The sequence below is a fragment of the Pagrus major genome, chromosome 19 (genome assembly GCF_040436345.1).
Source record: "Pagrus major chromosome 19, Pma_NU_1.0".
Taxonomy (NCBI): Eukaryota; Metazoa; Chordata; class Actinopteri; order Spariformes; family Sparidae; genus Pagrus; species Pagrus major.
The window spans coordinates 27640651-27663209 of record NC_133233.1 but is presented as its reverse complement, the minus strand read 5'-3'; the positions used below and the strand labels follow the sequence as shown (position 1 = coordinate 27663209).

General features: G+C 44.7%; 1 protein-coding gene across 1 annotated transcript in view; it reads right to left on the bottom strand.

Annotated features, from left to right (window-relative positions):
- Nucleotides 1–22559, bottom strand: part of LOC141014356 (sodium channel protein type 3 subunit alpha-like) — a 261166-nt gene that overhangs the window by 57779 nt on the left and 180828 nt on the right. The window contains 7 exon segments of the mRNA XM_073488095.1: nucleotides 6532–6770; nucleotides 10048–10168; nucleotides 13891–14016; nucleotides 14988–15245; nucleotides 15325–15507; nucleotides 16192–16389; nucleotides 16985–17126. Of these exon segments, the coding sequence (XP_073344196.1) occupies nucleotides 6532–6770; nucleotides 10048–10168; nucleotides 13891–14016; nucleotides 14988–15245; nucleotides 15325–15507; nucleotides 16192–16389; nucleotides 16985–17126 (1267 nt within the window).

Here is a 22559-nt window from a genome sequence, read left to right as displayed (position 1 = left end):
CACACACACACACACACACACACACACACACACACACGGTCCTCTTGTATGGGCTCATTAACTCTGTAGTGCGTTGATTAGCTACTCAACAATCACGCTGTTATTATTACTGACATCAGGAGAGCCTCTCGCTCGCTCGCTCGCTCGCTCGCTCTCACATGTGAGTGAGTGGCGTGGCGGTGAAGGAGGCCCTCTCAGGACAAAAAGGTGCAGAAAAAACCTGTGAGCTGAGAGGAAAATGTGAAATAAATCAGCCGGTGAGAGATTCAGAGTGAACAAACGAGAGGAGGAAGAAGTGACGGTTCATGCTGGTGGTTAGTTACTGGAGAGGTTGCTGGTTTGATTCCTGCCTGTGGTCAGTGGTCCGGTGTGTGTTAATGTGGTTCAAAGCTGTCAAGTGAAACCTGAGAAACGTGCGTTCCCCCTTCAGTCTGAACCTCAGGTGAAACAGCCTCTGAGCTGCTGGGACTTCAGCTCTGTGGTGGGGGAGCAGAGTTGTAGTTAAATGTAGTGCAGTGTGGTGGTGTTGTGTTACTGATCAGTGTGTGAGTGTGTGTGTGTGTGTGTGTGTTGACGTCAGGCGGAGTGACGTTAATGAAGTTAAACACAGTTCAGCTGTCATATGTCAGCAGCAGCCCGTGGCCTCAGAGCGCCTGCTGAGGAAAACATCCCAGATCCTCAGATAATAAGACTCAGATTTTATAAACCTGACGTCAGGAGATGTTCAGGGTTATTAGTTTGTGTATCAGACACGCAAACTGGAAATAATATTCATCCATTATCTTTAAAGTTAACCTCTGGAGGGCTGAAGATGGGCGAGAGGAAGGTGAACCCTGTACAGGTCGCCTGTCAATCACAGAGAAACACAAGCATTCACACCTGCAGCCAATTAGAAGGTCCTGACCAGAGGTAACGAAGTACAAATACTTCATTACTGTACTTCAGTACATGTTTCAGGTATCTGTCCTGTACCTGAGTATCTCTGAGACTTTCCCTCTCTACATCTGAACACAAACATCTGAACTTTCTCCTCCTCACAGCTTCAAACAGCCTCGTTACTTTAGTTTGATGCATCTGAGGTGAATTATGGATTATTGTTATTTGGCGTCATCGCACGCCGCCTTCAAACATCACTTTGAATTATATTAATATGACGTGAGCTTCAGTTAGCTTTGACCACAAATGTCCTTCAGAGGGAGACTTTTTACTCTGATACTCTGAGTACATGTCAGAGCCTGTACTCGATTACTTTTACTGGAGTGAAGAAGCTGAATCAGTTCTTCTACTGTTACCAGAGTCTGAACTTCTCCTGGAGGCTGTCAGTCAGCGTCCGTGGCTCTAGTCAGTGTGTCCTCCCTCTGATTGGCTGTTCAGGTCAGTGGATCAGTGCATGAAAGCCCGTCGAGCCTGTCGCTGTAGTTTTCACCATTCAGTGCAGTTGGTCATTATTTTTTTGTCCTTATTCTAAATGAGAAGCAGCTAAATTCTCATCTGACTTCAGTTTGGTGCGTCTTCGTCTTAACCTGCATGTCTTTGGACTTTGGGAAGAGGCCAGAGGACACGCAAACTCAAACTTGTTTTAGTTCGGGGTGATCGCCAGTGAAGGACTCAGGATGTTTGAGGGGCAGAGCAAATAAAAAAAGGGCGCCAGAGTCGAGATACATTCATAGTGAGCTGGAGGATCACCCACAGGGCACTTCATCCACATGGACGCCCCAGTGGTGATCACAGTACCAAACATGCTTCAGACCCTCATGAACAGGCCGGTTCATCACCGACTAATTAAAGACGGACTGGATCCATAACGGATGAGTGTTAAACGTGGACCCCAGACCTGGATCCTGGGGGGTTTGTGTTGTGTGTTGTGTTCAAGTTCACACACTGAGGACTGTGTGTGTGTTTCTTCAGAGGCAAAGTCTCTGATTCACTGACTGAAGGATGAAAAACTACTCTGACTAGTGTGCGTGTGTGTGTGTGTGTGTGTTTGTGTGTGTGTGTGTGTGTGCGCTGCTGGCTCACAAACAGGGATGTCGACCTCAGCACTCACTAATAACAGTAACATCAGCAGAGAGAGGATGACACGGACTCTCGCTGTGTGTGTGTGTGTGTGTGTGTGTGTGTGACACGTGATTATTTTTGTCACAACCAGGCAGATGTAATGAGTAAGCACCAGGACACACACACACACAGTGACAGCAGGGTGAGGATGGTCAGTTCAGGTGGATTTATGATAATGAATTCTTCTTCTGTCCGTCAACGTTCAGTCGGTTTTATTTTATTTTTTATATAAAATCTGTTGAAAAGCAGAAAATATGTAATTTATTCACTTTGTGCAGGAATAACTTTACATAAATTAATCATTCTCACTTGTAGGTGGCAGTTTTTCTCGAACAGGACTCCAAAAAAAAAAAAAATCCAAAAAGCGCTTTGTAAGTCTCAAACTTTTAGGATTACCCTGCACTGCCCGAGTGCCCCTGAGCAAGGACAGCACAGTGCTGACCACATTAGACAGAAGAGGACGCCGTGTGTGTGCCAGATCACACAGGGAGCACCTTTATCAAGAGTCACACAAAGGAAACACACCCCACCATGACTCTCTCCTCCGCTGCCCTCTCTCCGTCTCTTCCCCACAAAGAAACTTCATTACTGCCGACTTCCAGCCTCATTTTTCATTCACACACTAACGAGACTGGGAGGACAATCGGAGGCAGGAAATATGTCTTATCAAAACTTTCAAGTCATTCACACAGAGTCTGCAAGGTCCCCGAGTCCTCCGGAGGAAATGGAGGACCTGTGGACGTCCAAGACGCCGAACTCTTCAACGAAGGGATGTGTTTTTACCTCCACGACCGTCTGATCGTCATTTTCATGCTTCCCACTTATTGTCTATGAGGAAGTCGTGCAATGCATTCTGGTAGCGGTGTGTTGTGTTTCCAGAGACGGGGCGTCGCGCTGACCGCTCCTCATTTGCAGAAGGTATAATTCTGGCTACTTAATGCACATTATGGGCAACATTTATTCTGATGATTGGGTTATAAAATCTATTCAGAAAAACCTTTGACTGTAAAGGACGAAACGAGGGATCCTTTCCCAGACCGGAGTGACATCACTGTTTATTTGATCTTTATTAAAATGCAGATTTCTCATTACAACCACTAAAACTCTGCCACGGTTCAACCACTGCTTAAAAAGCCACCACTCGATCCGTCTAACTTCCCTTCATCGCTAAGGTCCTTGCTGCTCATCTGAACTGAAACAACACTTTTAAGAGTTGTTCATGACGACCAAACATCTGTTTTATTGCTTTTAGATCTTACTGCAGCTGTTATTGGGTCAGTGTCTCAAGCCTTTGGTCGGCATATCGGATACAGTTTTAGATCCGTTTTATTCGTATCCAACAGGAGATTCTGAGGCAAACAACAGGCGATGTCAGCCGTTTAATCCGTCTTTATCTCTTTTTCATCAACTAAGAATCTGGAAACTGTCACACGCGTCTTCATTACATCCTGTTTGGATTACTGCTCTGTTCCTGTCTCACGCAGTACAATCTTTCCAAACTTCAACTGGTTTGAAAGTCTGCAGCAACACTGCTCACGAAATCCAATCAATGAGTTCACATAACACCTATTTCAGCATCCTGACACTGGTAACCTGAGCGCCGTATTGTGGACAACTGGACTTGTTTCAGTTTCTTGAAGACGTTTCACCTCTCATTCAAGAGGCTTCTTCAGTTCTTACTAACTGGAGGGGAGTCGCAGGCTTTTAAACCCTGTGTGGGAGTGTCCTACAGAGTCGTTGACCTTCATGTGGGTCGTCAGGGCTCGGTGAGTCCAGGGAGCTTCAACAAAGATCATTTTACAGGTGCAGCCAACACCAGCAGTTTCTGTCGAACCAGCCCACGTGCTCCGACTGTTAGAGACAGTGAAGGTTACGTACACTCAGGAGAGGCCGTGCACTTAATGCACAGCGCAGCTGTATGGATAAAAGCCTCCACTAAATGGTACGTATCCTTTAGATCTTTACACACATGGAAATATTGATATGTGAAACCCGGAGAGCGAAGCTGAAGAGCACACGACAGACAACAGCAAACAGTGAGGGCATTAGTCGACATTGATTCTGTCAGCACAGTAATGTCCTGACATGATCATCTACACACTACCTTACATAACACACACACACACACACACACACACACACACACACACACACACACACACACAGCAGAGGCTCTCCTGTCCGTCAGAAAGGCTCGCTAAATGCTATGTAAACATCTGTGAGGATTAGAGGCTTTATCCCCTAAAGAACTTAGCGACTCCAGACTGCAATCGGATCCCGGAGACGTGACTCAGCCTTTATCTGAGACCTGAACTGCTCTAAATTGAATTGAGGAAGAAGTCGGGAGTGTTTACGCTGCAGAAGTACACAGCTACATCAAACTGCAGAGGAGGTGACAGCAACATTAGAGCGATATTATGTAACTGCTGGGACTGTGGACTGAACGACGCTCCTCGGGGTCGTGTTTCATGCCGTCTGGACAGTTGACCAGGTGGAGATATAGAATGACGGTACATTAATTAAACCGATTATCGCTTAATTAACTGATTAGCTCTGATTCTTCCAGTTTCCTCCTGCAGGGGACCTGATTGACTTTCAGACTGTCTGGAGAAACATGAGCTGGTGGAGCGAAACGAGAAGTTCTGCTCACCTGAACACTGTCCTACATGTTGTCTGCATTTGTCTGAAAGGTGTCGACAGGTTGCGTCACACTCGTGCCCAACGCGTGCAGTCATTTGCAGGTGAGGATGACTTCACAGGTGGAGCATGTTTGGAAGCGGACTGGATGCATTATGCCGTTCAGCTGTCTGACTTCCTGTCTGGATCGATCTGCTCTGTGCAGATCGCCGCAGCTTTTGTCCGCTTCCATCAAAAATAGACTCGCCGCATATTCTCCGCAGAGAGCTGCTAAAAACGTACCGCGACACAGCCGGTGGAAACACGAGCGTCGACTAGAACGACCGTATCGCGGTCAGAGACGATCCCTGTTGAATCTGGGGGACGTTTTATAAGAAACCTTTGAGATTTCTGTCATATTTCTGTGCAAAAACCTGATTTTCACTAACATATTGAAAACCTGTTCTTAAGGAACATTTTCTTCATTATTCCTTCAGATAACGGGGCATTTGTAAACTAGGACATCACAGTGTTAGTAAAAGCATCCATCTCCATCCAGGTAACTCTCCCACACGGTCCGCCTGCAGGCCCGGTGCCAGTGATTGAACACCACAGCTGCAGGCCGACCCAGAGCCACCGTTTCTACTTATAAACTGTATTACCATTCTCTGCCCCGCACAGCTGCCTGGAGCCTGAGCTGAGGGAACCTGACATCGCTGGGCAGGTACGAGTGTGTGTGTGTGTGTGCACGCGCGTGTGTGTGTGCAGGTGTGATCAACATGGTGAATTTGGCCGTGAGCCTTTCACACCTCAGGTGAACCAATTACCATATTGCATCAACCTATCAGCTCCTGTCAGATCGTCGGCACACCTGCAGGGTCAAACACTGGAGTTAGTCACGGTGGTTTAAAGCATCCGACCCGTTTCTGTCAGCTCTAATACTGAAACACACACACACACACACACACACACACACACACACACACACACTTTTCTTTCAAAGAGCAGAGGAATCACGGTGTGTTTCTCCTCCCTGAATCCTGAGGTTATAAATAGTAAAAAGAGGTTCGAGGCGGTCTCAAAGGTCCGAGGGTCGTTTCCCAAACGGTCTCGTTCTTTGTCACTCTCGCTCTCGCCGCCTCCTGAACTCGCCTGAAGTTTGTTTACTGCACAAACACACTTGGCAAACACGTCGCGAGGAGGTTCATGCTCTGTAAAGTTTGCAAGATGTTCAAAAGGAAAATTTATCTGAAATCCAAATCTATCAAACTGCCGGGCAGAAAATACAATGTTTGACATGTTTCTGTCAACAGGAACGTGGGTTTATTGTTATTTTAGTGTTTTTATTGATCTATTTGCTCTTATTTGGGCTTGATAATAATTTCTCTATTGTTATTAACATGCTGACTAACATGTTTGTTCCGTCTGGTCCGTATGTGTGTGAATTCAGGCAGCGCTGCTGTTAAAGACAGGCGATGTTTCCTTCTATAACAAAAGTTAACTGATTACCTTTTGTTGAGTTGTTACATACACTACCCTCAGCTTTGATATGGCCTTTAGATAATATTGCAGTGTTATATTATATATGTTTACCTGAAGGCTGTTATAGTGCGATAATATTGTAGGGGTAGCTGTTGGTACTTTGAATGAGATTTTTGACCAGTACTCATCAGTCATGTTGATATTAATGACTTTGTGGGTAAAGACAAGTGTTAGAAGTAGAACAGTCAGAAAATAACATCACTTTACAGTAAAGCAGCCTTTAAAACCAGGAGAAGACGACACTCGTGTCATCTCACCACACAGCCATACCCAGACTCTAAGTGTAAGATCACGATAGCGATCTGTTCATCCTACCAGGTTTCCGATGCTCAGCATGCCGTTGAACTCATCGGTCATCGGGTAGTGCTCCATGGCCATGAAGAGCGTGTTGAGGACGATGCAGATGGTGATGGCGAGATCCAGGAAGGGGTCCATCACCATGATCTTCACCAGCTCCTTCACCCTCAGCCAGCAGGGGCTGCACTCCCACACCAGGTAACGGTCGGCGAAGGCGTACCAGCACGGGTGACACTTCTTATGGGCCTCCTCCAGTTCTGCTCGGACCGGGACAAACAAGAAGAGAGAAGAGAATCAAGAGCAGATAAACGATAGATGATGAGGAGGATGGGAGGAAGACCCAGATGAATCTCTAGAGGACGAGGTCATCACACGGCGTCAGCACTTCAGAAACAGAGCATTTCATTGACTTTCTCTGATTTTGTTAAATTCATTTATTTTTCTTGATTTTTTCGTTTCTCACACAAGTGCAAGTAGGAGCATGTTAGCCATTAGCTTAGCTCAGCTGTCTCAATCTGGCCACTTTCCGTCCCCTTCCCCCTCCAGCTCTTGACCTGATGTCATCAACATGATATAATCCGTCCAGCTACATTAATTTTTTTTTTTACAACTATTGTTTTAAGTTGTTTCACACAAATTTAAACTACACCTTTATATGCATTTGAAATAAAAACAGAATTCTATTAAAAAAAGCGACTTGACGGCTTGTCACAGGAAATGCAATATGTTCAGTTAGCACCACTGTCATTCATTAAAAATGCGTCTGCAGAGCAAAACTGGGGTCATTTTCTGCATTTGTTGAAAGCTTCATACCCTCAGATATGTGTGGGAGTACTGTAGTTTTATTCAGCCGGTGGGAGTACTGAACAAGAAGGAGCTGTTAGATGAAGAGCTGCAGGCGACCGGCTGAACACCTCCACCCTCTCCGTCAGGTAATCCTTCTCCCTCATTAACGTCATCAGGTTAGCTGTTATCACTGAGTTTAAACCTGACACACTGACAAACAGCACATGACTCCTGTTACTGCGCTGCGACTCTGCTGCTGGCCCCGCTGCTGCACGGAGATGACGACTATCAATGTTTTAAAAAGTAAAATGACGGCAGGTGGGCAAGAAATGTAATCTGTGTCAGCCCGACCATCGTGTAACACCGGGATCACAGACCACCACGGCAAGTCTACTGTAAGGTTTATGTTTTCTTTCTTTGCACTTTTTTATTGTGAAGAAAATATGAGCAGAAGTGCTGCCAGGACAAGAAATAAAGTACAGATGTATTTAATTTGTTAGTTTAGTGGAAGTTTTCAATAAGTTATTTAAGAGGAGGGAAAAGATCTGCACTGACTGTTCAAAACTAATCATATAAATATGTTTACAAACTGCTTTTATGTTTTATTATGTTAATGAAGGAAATAGAAAAACTAAGATTTCTGAAATGTAATTTCTTGTAGCACTTGAACGCTGGAGTTGCCAGTTTTCACACATAATATATATTCTGTTCGGGAAATTTAACAGTTTCTAAAACATAATTTTGGGGAGATATCCAGGTGAAGTTTTGTTTTCGTCAGTCATGAGCGTGACCCGAATCATCACTTCTGTAAGGACGTTTCAGATTCTGTTATCATGACGTCCAAACGTAAAAAAAACACCAGCACGATCACAAAAAGCAGACATACAGATCTGAAAATGGTTTACTGTCTCGAAGCCAATTTTTTAGATGAAATAAAAGCAATCTAATATAAAGACATGATAGTAAACATCAGAGATAACGGAGGTAAAAAGAGTAAAGGGATGAAGGATGTACAGATGGATGGAGGGAGGACAGCAGCCAGTGTTTTGTATTCTTCTGTATAATGATCTGTTCTCTAAGAGCAGCGACTGCCGAGGGGAGAGACAGTGACTCAGCAGACCTACCACACACACACACACACACACACACACACACACACACACACACACACACACACACACACACAAACATGCACTCGAGCGCACACATGTTTAAAACACACATGAATGCAGATTTGGGCAGATATGAACCCAAAAATCTAACACATGAATATCATCAAACACACACACAAACTTGGAATGGTCTCACGGTTAATGAGGATAACACACACACACACACACACACACACACACAACACACACACACACACACACACACACACACACACCCTCTCTCTCCCTGTCTCTACGTCTCTCTCTCTCTCCCTTTTCCGACTCTCTGGCACAAACAAAGCCAGTGTTCCCCTGGGGTTGGCTGGGGCAGCGACACACACACACACACAAACACACACACACACACACACAAACTCAGACACACACACACACAAACTCAGACACGGTTACACAATCCTGTATCGACACACAATAACACGAGCACGCGAGCACGGAAGCGTTAACAGACTCACTTGGATGCAAAACTCAGACAAATACATGGTTACACAATCACACACACACACACACACACACACACACACACACACACACACACACCCATAAAAGTGAACACACTCTGGGGTAAAAAGTCAGACAAGGTTGCAGTGAAATATCGGCACACAAACACGTTCGGTCGGTCGTCTCTCGGCTGACATCACTTCATCAACTCACTGACATCAGTGTCAGGTTGTTCACAGCTTCACATTCACTGTGATCGAAACTGATCTGGGACCAGCTGCTGCTGGAGGATCTGACAGAAAGTCCAAAATGCTTCTGCTAACCTGTGAACACGCTGACGCTAACACAGACGAACCAACGCGTCGACAGGAAAACATTCTCACCTGTCGTCTTCATCTCAGCGACGTAACATTTGATTTGGCACGTCGGCCCATTAAAAGTATGAAGAATTAGCTGTGATCAAATGTAAACTAAGTAGATTTACTCAAGTACTGTACTTCAGTGCAATTTCGAGGTATTTTGTACTTGAGTATGTCTATTTTTCTGGTACTTTATACTTCCGCTCCACTACGTTTATAAATGAGGCAGATATTGTACTTTTTACTCAACTACATTTATTTGATGATTTAAGTTACAAGTTACTTTACAGATTACATACTGCATCAGAGACAAAGTATCACAAAGTATTATGAATTAATGTGTTTTATCAACAATCGGGTAAAAACACATCAACTGATTGTGAGAGGGAATATTTACTGTGTGATGTATTTTTACTTGTATTTTTGATACTTAAGTAGACTTATTATCAGATACTTTAAGACTTTTACTTTACTTGAGTATTGGAGTTGGAGTTGAGTAACCTAACAGCTAACGGCCATTATTAGTTTTAAGTTGTGAAGCGTCTCTCTGGTTTGTGAGCAGATCTGAGGATGTTTACTCGCAGAGATAATATCCTTGTGAAGTGAAGGTCACTGAGTTTCACGTCTCTTTGTTCAGATTTGAAGAGTTATGAGTCTGAGAAGATGAACAGGATCGTTGCCTCCTCTTTAACTCCTTTCTCCTTTGTGTCCCTGCACACCTGCCAGCCAATCAGAAAAGTGCTCTCGATGGCCTTAGCTTTAGCGGCGGCGTTCCTCACCTTCCATGGCGTCAGTGAGGTAGCTGGCAGCGCTGAGCGCCCTCCCCCTCCCTCCTGAGCCCTGTGTGGACGAAGGGCGAGGCAGCAGCATCGTACTGAGCTCCGTGGTGGACGTGGGGACCTGAGACAGACGGACGGACAGACAGACGGACATGCAGACAGACGGACAGGGAGGAAGAGGAGGTCATTAATTTCATCATGTTGTTCATAGTTTGCCCAGACGATGGATAAAAACAGCAACAATCACTTTTAATGAAAACACAGTTTGTAGAAGCGCACACACATATTCATGAAGACACAACAACGCACATATTCATGATTCATTCGTGATTATCTGTTACCGTGGTGATAGCATCACACACACGCACACACACACGCACACACACATTTCTGTCAGGTCAAACGGGTCAAACAGCGCCTCGATTTCTTTGTGTGCACTTCTTATCACCAGGGCAACAGACACGCAGGTGAAGACTGGTGTTCAATGAATCAGAGAAATCCAAACTGTGTGTTTGTTTGTGTGTGTGTGTGTGTGTGTGTGTGTGTGTGTCACTAAAAGGACTGCTGGATATTTTCTTCAGGTACCAGATGAGCTGTACAAAACACATCGACTGGCTCTCCTCCTAAAATCTGACTCCAGCCGTCGCGGTTCAAACTAAAGGCTTCAATTTAATGTAATAATCAACATTCATGTCGTCAGCTAATAAACTTAAAGGGCACGTGAACGAGATGGACTGGAGCTGTGGAGGTTTTTCAGATAAAGCCTGAGACCACACTGAAGGTCTCTGATATTAACCTGCAGACCTGGAAATAATCAGAAAGTTTGATCGGTGCGTCAGAAGTCACACTGTTCTGTATTTATTTGTAGAGTTTCTCTCAGAGTCAAATTAAGGCGTCAGTGCACGGATCTCTAAAACACTCATTTCAAAATGTTCTACTTTGGCTCTGAGGCAGCGTGTAATCTAAAGTAACTAAAGTAACTAAAGTAACTAAAGTCAGATGAAGGTGTTTTTCGGACCAGAGGAACTTTTCACAGTTCTAAAAACCCACTTTGTTTTGTATTCACACGTGATCTCCATCAGCAGGTGGAGTCTGGAGATTGTCTTCTGATTGCAGTCGTTTAAGTTTCAGTTTTTTTCTTCTCCGTGTTTGTGAAAGTTTGAAAAAGGAAGAACAAACTGATTTCTTTGTGTCCAGTGATGTTTGAAATCATATATTCTAGACATTCGAGACATTTTCTTCACAGCACTCTTGCCATCATGTGGTGTCTTTGAATCCTTTTGGTAACAAGACGACCTTTAAATAAAGTTCTGTGTGGTTGAACTGTTACTGTATGGACATGAACTCGGTGGCAGCGGCGGCGGTTGCGGCGGCGGCTCGGGGGACTTTAGGACCTCTCAGCTTCACAGAATCGAACCTGCTTGAACCTAATTTGCTCAGGTGTGATTACATAACACTTCCTGGTAACTGCTCCTCCAATGAGACGTGACGCATTGGCCTGAAGGTCACCGCCCACGACGACGCCTACATCCTGTCTGTGTGCCAGGCAGGGAAGCACCAGGGAAACACACACACACACACACACACACACACACACACACACACACACACACACACACACACACACTAACAGCAGCCATTAATTTAGCTTCCGTTAGCTGCTGTGGGTTGCCATGGGGACATTTCCGTGGCAACTGAGCGCGCTCCCTCCCTCCTCCTCCTCCTCCCACTCGTCTCTCCATCAGTCTGAGCAGCACGGCGACATTCACACGAGGAAGCAGAAATACTTCATGTCAAAACATGAAACTATGAACTGAACCCAGCTGCTCCGAGCTCCCACACAGCCCCTGCAGAGGCCGGACACGTGTCGGCACCGAGGAACTTTTCAAAACTGTGCGGTTCACTTATCGGTGAAGTTTGATCCGGCAGCAGAGCCTGAAGCTCAACACGATCAGAGCCGCCGGTCCACGTTTTCATATTAGTCATACATTAATTTACTTCTGGTCCGACTCGTCCTCACACGGAGACGACATGTTGGAGAGTCCCAGCAGGCGCAGTGGACAAACACGTAATTAATGTTGAGAAGTGTTTTTTTTGGTGCTAAAAGTACTTGATTACTTTGTCAAAAGTAATGGAATCAACTAATCTTTTCTCGTTAACTTGACAAACATATATTTAAAGTTTTTCAATTTAATTAGACTGAAACATTTCCAGCTGCTTCAGTTGTTTAGCAGAGTTCAACTGTACAACTGTGTTTTACTGTGAAGCGAGAGCGCCTCATCATCATCATCATCATCATCATCATTTATCCAAAATCTTGAAGTTAATCGATTCATATTAGCGTCAGATTCTACAATCTGAATCTTTGTCTTCACCTGACAGCTGATTTGGGGTCTTTGTCTAAAAATGAGACTTAAACCAGAAGATAAGAAAGATAAAGTTATAAAATTATGACCAAATACTAACGAACCTTGACTTTAAACTTTAAACCTAATGACAATTTTTAAAAATGCCAACTCTAACTTCTTCTTCTTCTTCTTCTTCTACTTGACTTCCTCTTCTTCTCTCCCTCTCGTTGTGTAACAGTGTAGGCACCGGGGCAGGCTGTCAGCAGGTGCAGGTGACTGAACACCTGCAGGCGTGGAGCTGCTGTGTTTGTCCTCGTGATGCTCTGACCTGCTGCCTGACGGGGAGAAGATGACTGTAAACAAGTATTAAAATAAATGTAATCCCTGATGAGGCGGAGCAGTCTGCCTCTCAGCTACACCTTCTCTGAGAAGACAAGAGGAGACTGAGACTGAGACGAGCAGCAGTCAGAGAGCTGCTGGTCCAGGTGACAGTGTTCTGTTAGAAAGACCCAAACCAGACCAGAGGTAATGGTTCTGACTGCCAGTGATGGAATGTAACTAAGTACATTTACTCAAGTACAACTTTCAGGTACTTTACCTGAGTATTTCCATTTCCTGCTCCTTTATTCTTCCACTCTACTACTTTTTACTCCACTACATTTATTTGATTACTTTAGTTACTAGTTACTTTGCAGATTACACGCTGCATCAGAGCTAAAGTAGAGGAGGAGAGGAAGAAGAAGAAGAAGAGGATGAATGGGTTACAGTAGCTCTCACACTGTGGAGAGATTTGAATAAAATATAAAGACACTCAGAAATTAAAGAAAGTAAAAATAAATGATATCAGTAATAAAATATAAAATAACTGTGAAACACTTTGAATTAAACTTTCAGTTCTTTGATAAAAAACAAAGAACAGGCAGAATCTGTTTACTGTTCAACTTTTGACTCAGTGGACGCTGATCAATAATCCTGCTACTGATGTTATTGAGGGCAGCGTGTGTGTGTGTGTGTGTGTGTGTGTAAGTATGTGCACAAAGGAAGGACACCTCGGTAACGTTCCTGTGCTGGTATGTGCGGCTTCAGCCCATGATGCCATGGCAGTGACACTATGTGTTCTGAGTGTGTGTGTGTGTGTGTGTGTGTGTGTGTGTGTGCAGATGGGGGGGAATACCACAGCTTTGTTATCTGAGATGGTAGATATAAGTGTGTGTGTGTGTGTGTGTGTGTGTGTGTGTGTGTGTGTGTGTGTGTGTGTGTGTGTGTGTTTAGCTCATGATATCAGAGTGGAGTTATGCAAAGCGCTGATTCATAATTCAGATGTCTGAGTGTTGGATGGCTGCAGGCTCCACCATTGTTTCCACTGCGACACACACACACACACACACACACACACACACACGCACACACACACACACACACACACACACACACACACACACACACGCACACACACACACACACACACACACACACACACACACACAGTACTCACACTCTCCTCCTTGACCTTCTCCATGGTACAGGCGGGCAGCTGCCCCTGCAGCGGTGGTGAGGAAACCCCGTTCTGGTCCATAGCGACAAACAGCTTCCCGTTGATGTTCAGAGTCGGATAAAATACCTGCAGACACGCAGACGGACGACGTGAGCGCACGAACTGAGGCCTTTAACGTGTTTGACTCCGTCTACAGACTCTCTCCACCTCCCTACACATGTATTTTGAGTGTAATTTGCCAGAAGAAGAGACAAAACACACAATAAACTGAATTAAAGATGAATTTTTCTGATCGTTTTCTTTTCTTTACAATTTTTCCACAGATATCAGAATAATATCGTTACATTGTAAAAGTCTTGAGGCCACATCACTCCTGCAGTGACATCATCCTTTCATCTCAACTCATCTCATCTCAGTTGGTTTTGTCCACCAATCTAAAAACAAATCTAAGAATTTAATCCCACGCCACGTCATCTGCTCTAATCTCAATCGATCTCAACAAACATCGTCATATCTTTCTCAAAACTTCACCAGATCAAATCTCAACTAGTGTCTAATCTCACTCCATTTAACAACACGGCCTCCAGCAGGTAATCTCTCTCAATCTCCTCCAACACAGATTAACATTCTTGAGTAACTGTATCTGATCTCATCTCACCCAGTCTCACTCAGATGATATAATCCAGAAGAAAGTCCAGTTCCACACAATTTAACTGTTCTCATCCTGATCTTCAATCTAAATAATCTCATATTGCCTAAACAATCTAATCCCGTCATCTGATCTGACAAAGTCTAATTGTGCCGTCATGTTGTATAATCTCATCCAGACTTTAATCCCATGTCACTGTGTGTAATCTCATTTTGTAAGATTTAACTAAACATAATCTTGTTCTATTTGTTTCATCTCATTTAATCTCATGTCAGCAAACAAAAGTGTAATCCCACGATATTTATTCTCATCTCCACCAAAAAGCTAATCTGATTTAATTTTAGCCTAAAATATCAACAAGTCTAATCTATTCACATTTAATTTGTTAAAATCTTGTCTCATTTGAAACCAAAGTATCTTTTCACATCTGATGTCTCTGCCTCATCACCTGGGAGCCCCTGCTGGTGGTGCTGTAGGTGCTTGGTCGTCGTTTGGGCCACGGGTGGGGCAGGATGCCACTGAAGGTCCCGCCGCTGTAGGTTCGACCCCCGACGCCCTCCACCACGTCACCCGGGACGCTGTACTCGTCGTCAGCCATCTCCCCCTCCGAGCCCCGGCTCCTCAGGCGGAAGTTGAAGATGGAGGAGACCTGACTGCTTCGCCGCGTCCTCGTGGAGAAGGAGCGAGCGAGGAGAGGGTGGAGGGGCTGGAGGAGGTAGAGAACGTTACTCTGACTGTGTTGGTAATGTCCTACCACACGACACATCCACATCTCCTTCCCTTACCTTTCCCCCGTCCGTCATGTCCACCTGCAGCAGCTTTTCCTCCGACAGGTTCGCCTCCACGTCGGCCATTCCCATCAGCGCTTGACTCCGCCTCCGTTCCTCCATGCTGTCCAGCGGCAGACCGAACGGCGAGAGTTCTGGTGACATCAACGAGTCCGAGTCGAGAACTTTCTGGGCGGCAACCTGAAGGAAGAGATACAGAGAGTCTTTACAGCTCGTCAGACAAAACACAGCAAAACTGAAGGAAAAGAAATGTTTCATAACAGATTTATAACTGATATTAATATTCACACGTAAACAACAAACAGGAAGTAAAACAGAAGACGTTTGCTAATAATTGTGTCGGGAGAGTCGCTGCTCAGCTGCTCTGAGCCTTCAGCTCTGGAGGAATAAACACCTGGAGTCTCATCAGGTTCTGATCCGGAGCTGTTCACCGACGGGAGGGGAAATGGACTTTACTTCATGAAGGTAACGTTACAGAGAGGAGACAGAGAACCAGAACCAGAACCAGAGTCTCTGCTGAGTGCTGACTTCACTCAGGTTGACTTGCGCACTATTTTACGACTAATGTACAGGAACAGGATCAGACACAAATGCTGACTGATGATGTGATGTTTTAAAGTTTTCTTCACATTATGTTTCAGAAAAGCAACATTGAGAAGAACAGAATTTATGTTTGAGGGCTATAAATAGCAACACTACTACTGTATGCAGCCGCAGCAACCCTCCGATAATCTCACTCATATAATTATAGTTGAATCTTATTGTACGAGACACATTTTGACCATTTGATTCTGCTGCAGACCAGAGAAGAAGACGGGTCAGAAACAGGGTGGGAAGCCACGTCGAACACGTCCATCAGTTTACCTGCTGCTCCTTCTTGAGTCTCTCCATGGCCACCTGAAACTCTCGTTCTTTCTGGCAGGCCTCTGCGATGGTCGCCTGGTTCTGCTCTTCGTACGCCATGGCGACGACAGCCAGGATGAGGTTGACCAGGTAGAAGGAGCCCAGGAAGATCACCACCACGAAGAACACCATGTAGGTCTTACCGGCCGAACGCAGCGTCTGCAGGCAAACACACCAGAAGAAGAAATAAATCACACCATCCTCACAGGAACATAAACACAAGGGTGTCATCTTCTCTGCGGACAGCGTCGGACACGAGCCGCTCACGTACCAAACCCGTCCCCTCTACTGTCAGGCTGATTTACTCACTAAAAACTCTCTTAACAGGGTCGTCTTACTGTCCAGCTGCCAAACTCCAGATGAGTGAAGAGAGGAGCTCGTAAACTGTGGAGTCGCTCATCAGGGCTCGCTTCAGTTATTACTGTGTGCTCTCAGCAAGAAGCTTCAGGACCCTCGTCTTCACGTCACAGTTAGATTTACAGTTTATGTTCTCTAAAATTAAACATCAATCAAAGATAAGGCACTTTATTACTACTTTCCTTTGATGTAAAGGTGTAACTACAACATTATTCGACCATGAGGCAACTTTAAATATTGGAAACGTGTCCAGGACGTGATGTTTCTTCACATCCAGATGATGACGTTTTAAGCTAAAACATTCCGGCCACATCTTACAGACTGCACCTTTAAAACCATCTTATCACATTTCTGAGACTCACCTGTGAAACCAAACACAGAAACACATCAGCGTTACCTGGTGGTAGAGATTCTCCCAGTAGTCTTGTGTCATCAGGCGAAACAACGACAGGAAGGCCCAGCCGAAGGTGTCGAAGCTGGTGTAGCCGTAGTTCGGGTTCCTTCCCGCCTTCAGACAGTCAAACCCATCAGGGCACTTTCTGCAACACACACACACACACACACACACACACACACACACACACACACACACCGGGCCTTATAAACTGTGACTGTATATGAGAATGTGCTGTTAAAACAGCTCTCGTCACCAACAGAAATATCTGCATTTGATTTGTATTTTGAGGATTTTGTCTCAGAGACTTTGCCGACCAGTGATCCAGCACTGAGCAGGTGTGTGGTTATGTAACAACAACCGCTGGAACATCTAACACCACAGGTTCGTACAGGAAGTGGGTGTACAGTAGGAACATTGAGTGGCTTTCAATCATAATTTCAAAACAGCATCCGTCTCTTCAGCCATCTATTTTTCCATCTGTCCATCTCCTCCCGACACAAACAGCAGCTCTGTTTCCTCATCAGTGTTTACGACCGAAGGCTCGTTATCGCCGTGCGGCCCGGGACCCGCCCACACGTGTCACCGCGGAGACGGAACAGATAACGCGGGGACAGCGTTCATCATAATTGATATTCCACATTCATATCCTATCACATTCATCGCCGCCCACGCAGTCACATCTGATCCGCTGATACACAGCAGCCGTATCGGCGGCACGCTGCCGGTCAGCTGCTGCATTTTATATTCTGCCCGGTGACACAAACACTGGAGCCAGCTTCAACCAACACCAGGAGCCAACAGTGAGGAGGTCAAAGGTCAGAGGTGACCTGAATTTAACCCTCTGACCTGCTGATGCCTGTATGAAGAGTATCTTCATATGCTCAACACTCAATCAAACTATTAAACACACTATTCAAAATGACTAAAACTACAAAATACACTTCTGGAGAATGACAGTTGATTGGTGAGTCTCATTTCCAGGTCGTCATACACGTAAATGATGTTTATTTTATTGTATTTGATGAGTAATAATTATTTTATGATCTCAGAATGAGACTCAACATTAAACTGTCTTTCTTCTTAAAGACCCTCTCCAATGAAGATCAAGTTTTTAACCTTGTTAACCTCCAAATGTTGTTTTTATCTTATATCAGACATATCATGAGGAAAACAGGCAGTCAGTGTCATGGCTGAGAATGTCTGCTTCAGACAGCCAGGGTTTTATACGTCACAATCCTTAAGAAACACTATCGTCAACCATGTAACTGACAGGAGAAGTCAGGTGTGGAGGTGTAACTCATTATCTGTATGTTGCAATCAATGTTTCCAGACACACGTTTGGTTTTCTGCTGTAAAGTCTGAGCATTCATGTTTTACCACAGTACCTGGAAATCCTTGAGAAGTGGAAGCAGCTGATGTGGAAAATTTGTGATTTCTTCCCCCCAAACTTCATCTGAAACCTCTCGTTTGCAGAACTCATTTTCCAGACAACAGTTTTCAGAAGTGTTAATGTGAAGATTTGAGTGAAATTGAATTTGTCTACTGCATCTATGGGAACTTTGACACAAAGAGAAGAGTGACTCCCCTAATGGCATCAAGTCCAACACTAAAGTGATGTTAACTTTCCATCACAGCTGCGACAAAGAAAACTAAACTTGTAGAGTTGAGTTGTGTTGAGTGTGAAGTGCTGAGTGGAGGGAGAGCGTGACATGAACAGAATCACGAATAAACCTCTGGTTGAACGGAGCTCTGAGTCACAGAGGAGTCTCATACTGAGTCACAGAAAAAGCTGCCGCTGTGCAGACGCTATCTGGGGATTCAAACCGACAACCCTGCACTCTCAAGCCCACCTGCGGTGACCCGTCCCGGCTGCCGCCGCCCCCGCCGGGCCGCCGCCAACAGCTGGTAAGCTTTCAGGCAGCAGCAGCGGCGGCAGCTCACACTGACTCATCAGCGGCCAACCTGCCTGTATTTATTATCACCTGACTACACAGCGTTGGGTGGGAGCTGGTAACGCTAATTCATTAAGGACGCGTGTAAACAAACCAAAAAACACAGTTATATAAGGTTGATGTAATACAGCTGTGTGGAGGGAGGAGATCACACCAAAACCACTGCTGTCTTTTTTAAATACTTCATAATATATCCGTGCTATCTCACAGCCAACAGCACAAAGCTTCATCAGCGTTTATTACCTCACAGTCCAAAGCAGCTCTGAAAATGAACCTGCCGTCACAAAACTCACATGTTGACCTTTGAAGCATTCAACAGGAGCACTCAATTTCAAGCCATTTAAATCTCACACTAATAGAATTTGCATTGTGAAACAAACAAACCAGTGGAAAAAAAAAAAAAAATCATGTTCCTCACTTGTTTCATTGCAAAAGCAATCACTGTCAGGCTGCACAGGTACACAGCAGGTGATGCACTTCTGATAGCAGCATGTTCAGTTTTAATACCACACAGTGTCGCTCATACACGCTCTGCTGACAGCAAGAAACCGCCAGGAATCCAAAAACAGGCAAAGATTACAGTAACAACGATCAATTTTAATGTGATAACTGACTGCACTGCTTATCCAGACATTACGGTAAGCAACCAGACAAAGAAAAACTGCTGATCTAAGCGTTACAGTAACAACAATCAATCTTAACGACATAATAAATATTTCAAACAGCAAATTAAGTGTTAATGTGAACCATCAGCAGACAACAGAACAACACCGTGTAGCTACAACACACACTGTACAGTCAGAGGAACAGTGTATAATGTTTATCTAGAAATGGATCGACATTATCTGTCCCTCATCTGAAAATCATGCTATCAGAGACGGATCTGAAAGGAACAGTTCACTCAAAAATAAAAATTCAGGGTCGGATCTCTCATCTCCGATGTTGTTTAGCAGAACGCTGCAACCCTGTTTTACTGTGAAGCTCCAGAAATGTTTTGTGGACTACGAGACTTCACGTGACTTTCCATCAGCATGGAGGGAGGAGATGATGACTGGATTTACATTTTTGAGTGAACTGGTCCTCTAAAAGCTGTCTCTGATACCGTGATTTTCAGATGAGGAGCAGAAAATGCAGAGGAAGTGAATTACATGATGCACTGTTACTGTAAATCATAGAAAATACATGCAAATGATCTGTCATTTAAATAAATACAACAGGCTTCTCATCCTGCCGTGATGATAAAACCAGGCCTGTGTTGTGCACTCATGTCTAATGTGATGATAAAAAGCTGAGTAGCTGCTTGTCCAAACACTACGGTACCATCGATCAATGTTAACAGAGTTAAAAACTAACTGGCAGCTGATTTAAGCTTTACGGTAGTTATGTAATGAGATTACAAAATCACACTGAGCTGCTGATACAAACATTACAGCAACAACAATCGATGCTGATTGGATAAAAAAAAAAAGCCAACAGACGTGAATATACGGTAACAGTCCCGAGCAGCTGATACTACAAACATTACGGTTACAGTGCAGGAAAAAGATCCACACACACACACACACACACACACACACACACACACACACACACACACACACACACACACTCACAGGGAATATGACTAACGAGTCCTCACGTACAGCCAGTCATCTTGATGCCAGTTAGACTGACACCAACTATGAGCAAGGCCACTGCGTCTCACACACACAAACACACACACACACACACACACAAACAGTGCGATGGTCTGTGTGTGTGCGTGTGTGTGTTTGTGTGTGTGCGTGTGTGTGTTTGTGTGTGTGTGTGTGTGTGTGTGTGTGTCATTCCTCCACTTCCATCCATCCATCCACCCATCTCGTGGCAAGTGAGTCAACATGGTGGCATGTGAGTGGGGAAAGTGGATGTGAAGTGTGTATGATGTGTTGACTGAGTGTGTGTGTGTGTGTGTGTGTGTGTGTGTGTAAGGGGCTTGAGGACGTAAAGAGAGTGTGTGAGAGGTTTGGAAAACACAGACAGGAGGCTGAGTGTAGTATATGGCATGCGTGTAGTGTATGGCGTGTGTGTTTTTGTGTGTATGTTTGTGTGTGTGTGTGTGTGTGTGTGTGTGTGTGTGCGCGTGTGTGTGTGTGTGTCTGTGTGTGTGTGTGAGGTGTCTGAGTGTGAGAGCCGCCAGTTATCTCTCACACACACCTCTGTCTGTGTTAATGGAGGGACGCCACTTCAGACCCCCCACTCTCACTAAAGGGGGCCCCTCAGGCTGGCACTTACACACCTACATCACACACACACACACACACACACACACACACACACACACACACACACACACACACACACACACAGACTGACGGTACAGTATGGCCACACAAAGATTCAAACACACACGCCAACTTTAGTTTCATTTTGAGAGCAAAATATTTCAAAATATATTAAATAACATTGATTGATTATTGATATTCAGATTTTTATACAAAGTTAAAGACTAAAACTTTGTCTTGCCTCATAAGCTTAAAGATTAAAGTCCCCAAAGTCAAACTTGAGTAAAAGTAAAGATATGGTGTTAAAATATTACTGAATATATGAATGAACTGTTCCTTTAAGTGAATAAGAAATGTTTTTATACAGCTCATGTTAACACAGCAAAGCACTGGCACTGATACGAAATATTGTCAACTAAAGGCCCTGAAAAACTTCTTCAAATCGTATTTCTATTTAAAATTCAGTTAAATAAATATTCAGAATTATTAAAGTTCAAAAAGTTTTATAAAAAACATCTTAAGATGTTATTTAGCTACAAGAAAGATTTTACTAATCTGCTCCTGATCACACTGACAGTGTGACACACAACTGTCATCAGACATCTGTCACAGGAAATAAACAGAAAGACAGGAAGACAGGACGAAACATGGGGACAGAGAGGAAGACAGGAGGAAACATGGGGGCAGAGAGGGGAAGACAGGAGGAAACATGGGGACAGAGAGGGGAAGACAGGAGGAAACATGGGGACAGAGAGGAAGACAGGAGGAAACATGGGGACAGAGAGGAAGACAGGAGGAAACATGGGGACAGAGAGGAAGACAGGAGGAAACATGGGGACAGAGAGGGGAAGACAGGAGGAAACATGGGGACAGAGAGGGGAAGACAGGAGGAAACATGGGGACAGAGAGAGGAAGACAGGAGGAAACATGGGGGCAGAGAGGGGAAGACAGGAGGAAACATGGGGCAGAGAGGGGAAGACAGGAGGAAACATGGGGAAAGAGAGGAAGACAAGAGGAAACATGGGGAAAGAGAGGAAGACAGGAGGATACATGGGGGCAGAGAGGGGAAGACAGGAGGAAACATGGGGACAGAGAGGGGAAGACAGGAGGAAACATGGGGAAAGAGAGGAAGACAGGAGGAAACATGGGGACAGAGAGGAAGACAGGAGGAAACATGGGGACAGAGACAGGGAGACAGGAGGAAACATGGGGACAGAGAGGAAGACAGGAGGAAACATGGGGACAGAGAGGAAGACAGGAGGAAACATGGGGACAGAGAGGAAGACAAGAGGAAACATGGGGACAGAGAGGAAGACAGGAGGAAACATGGGGACAGAGAGGAAGACAGGAGGAAACATGGGG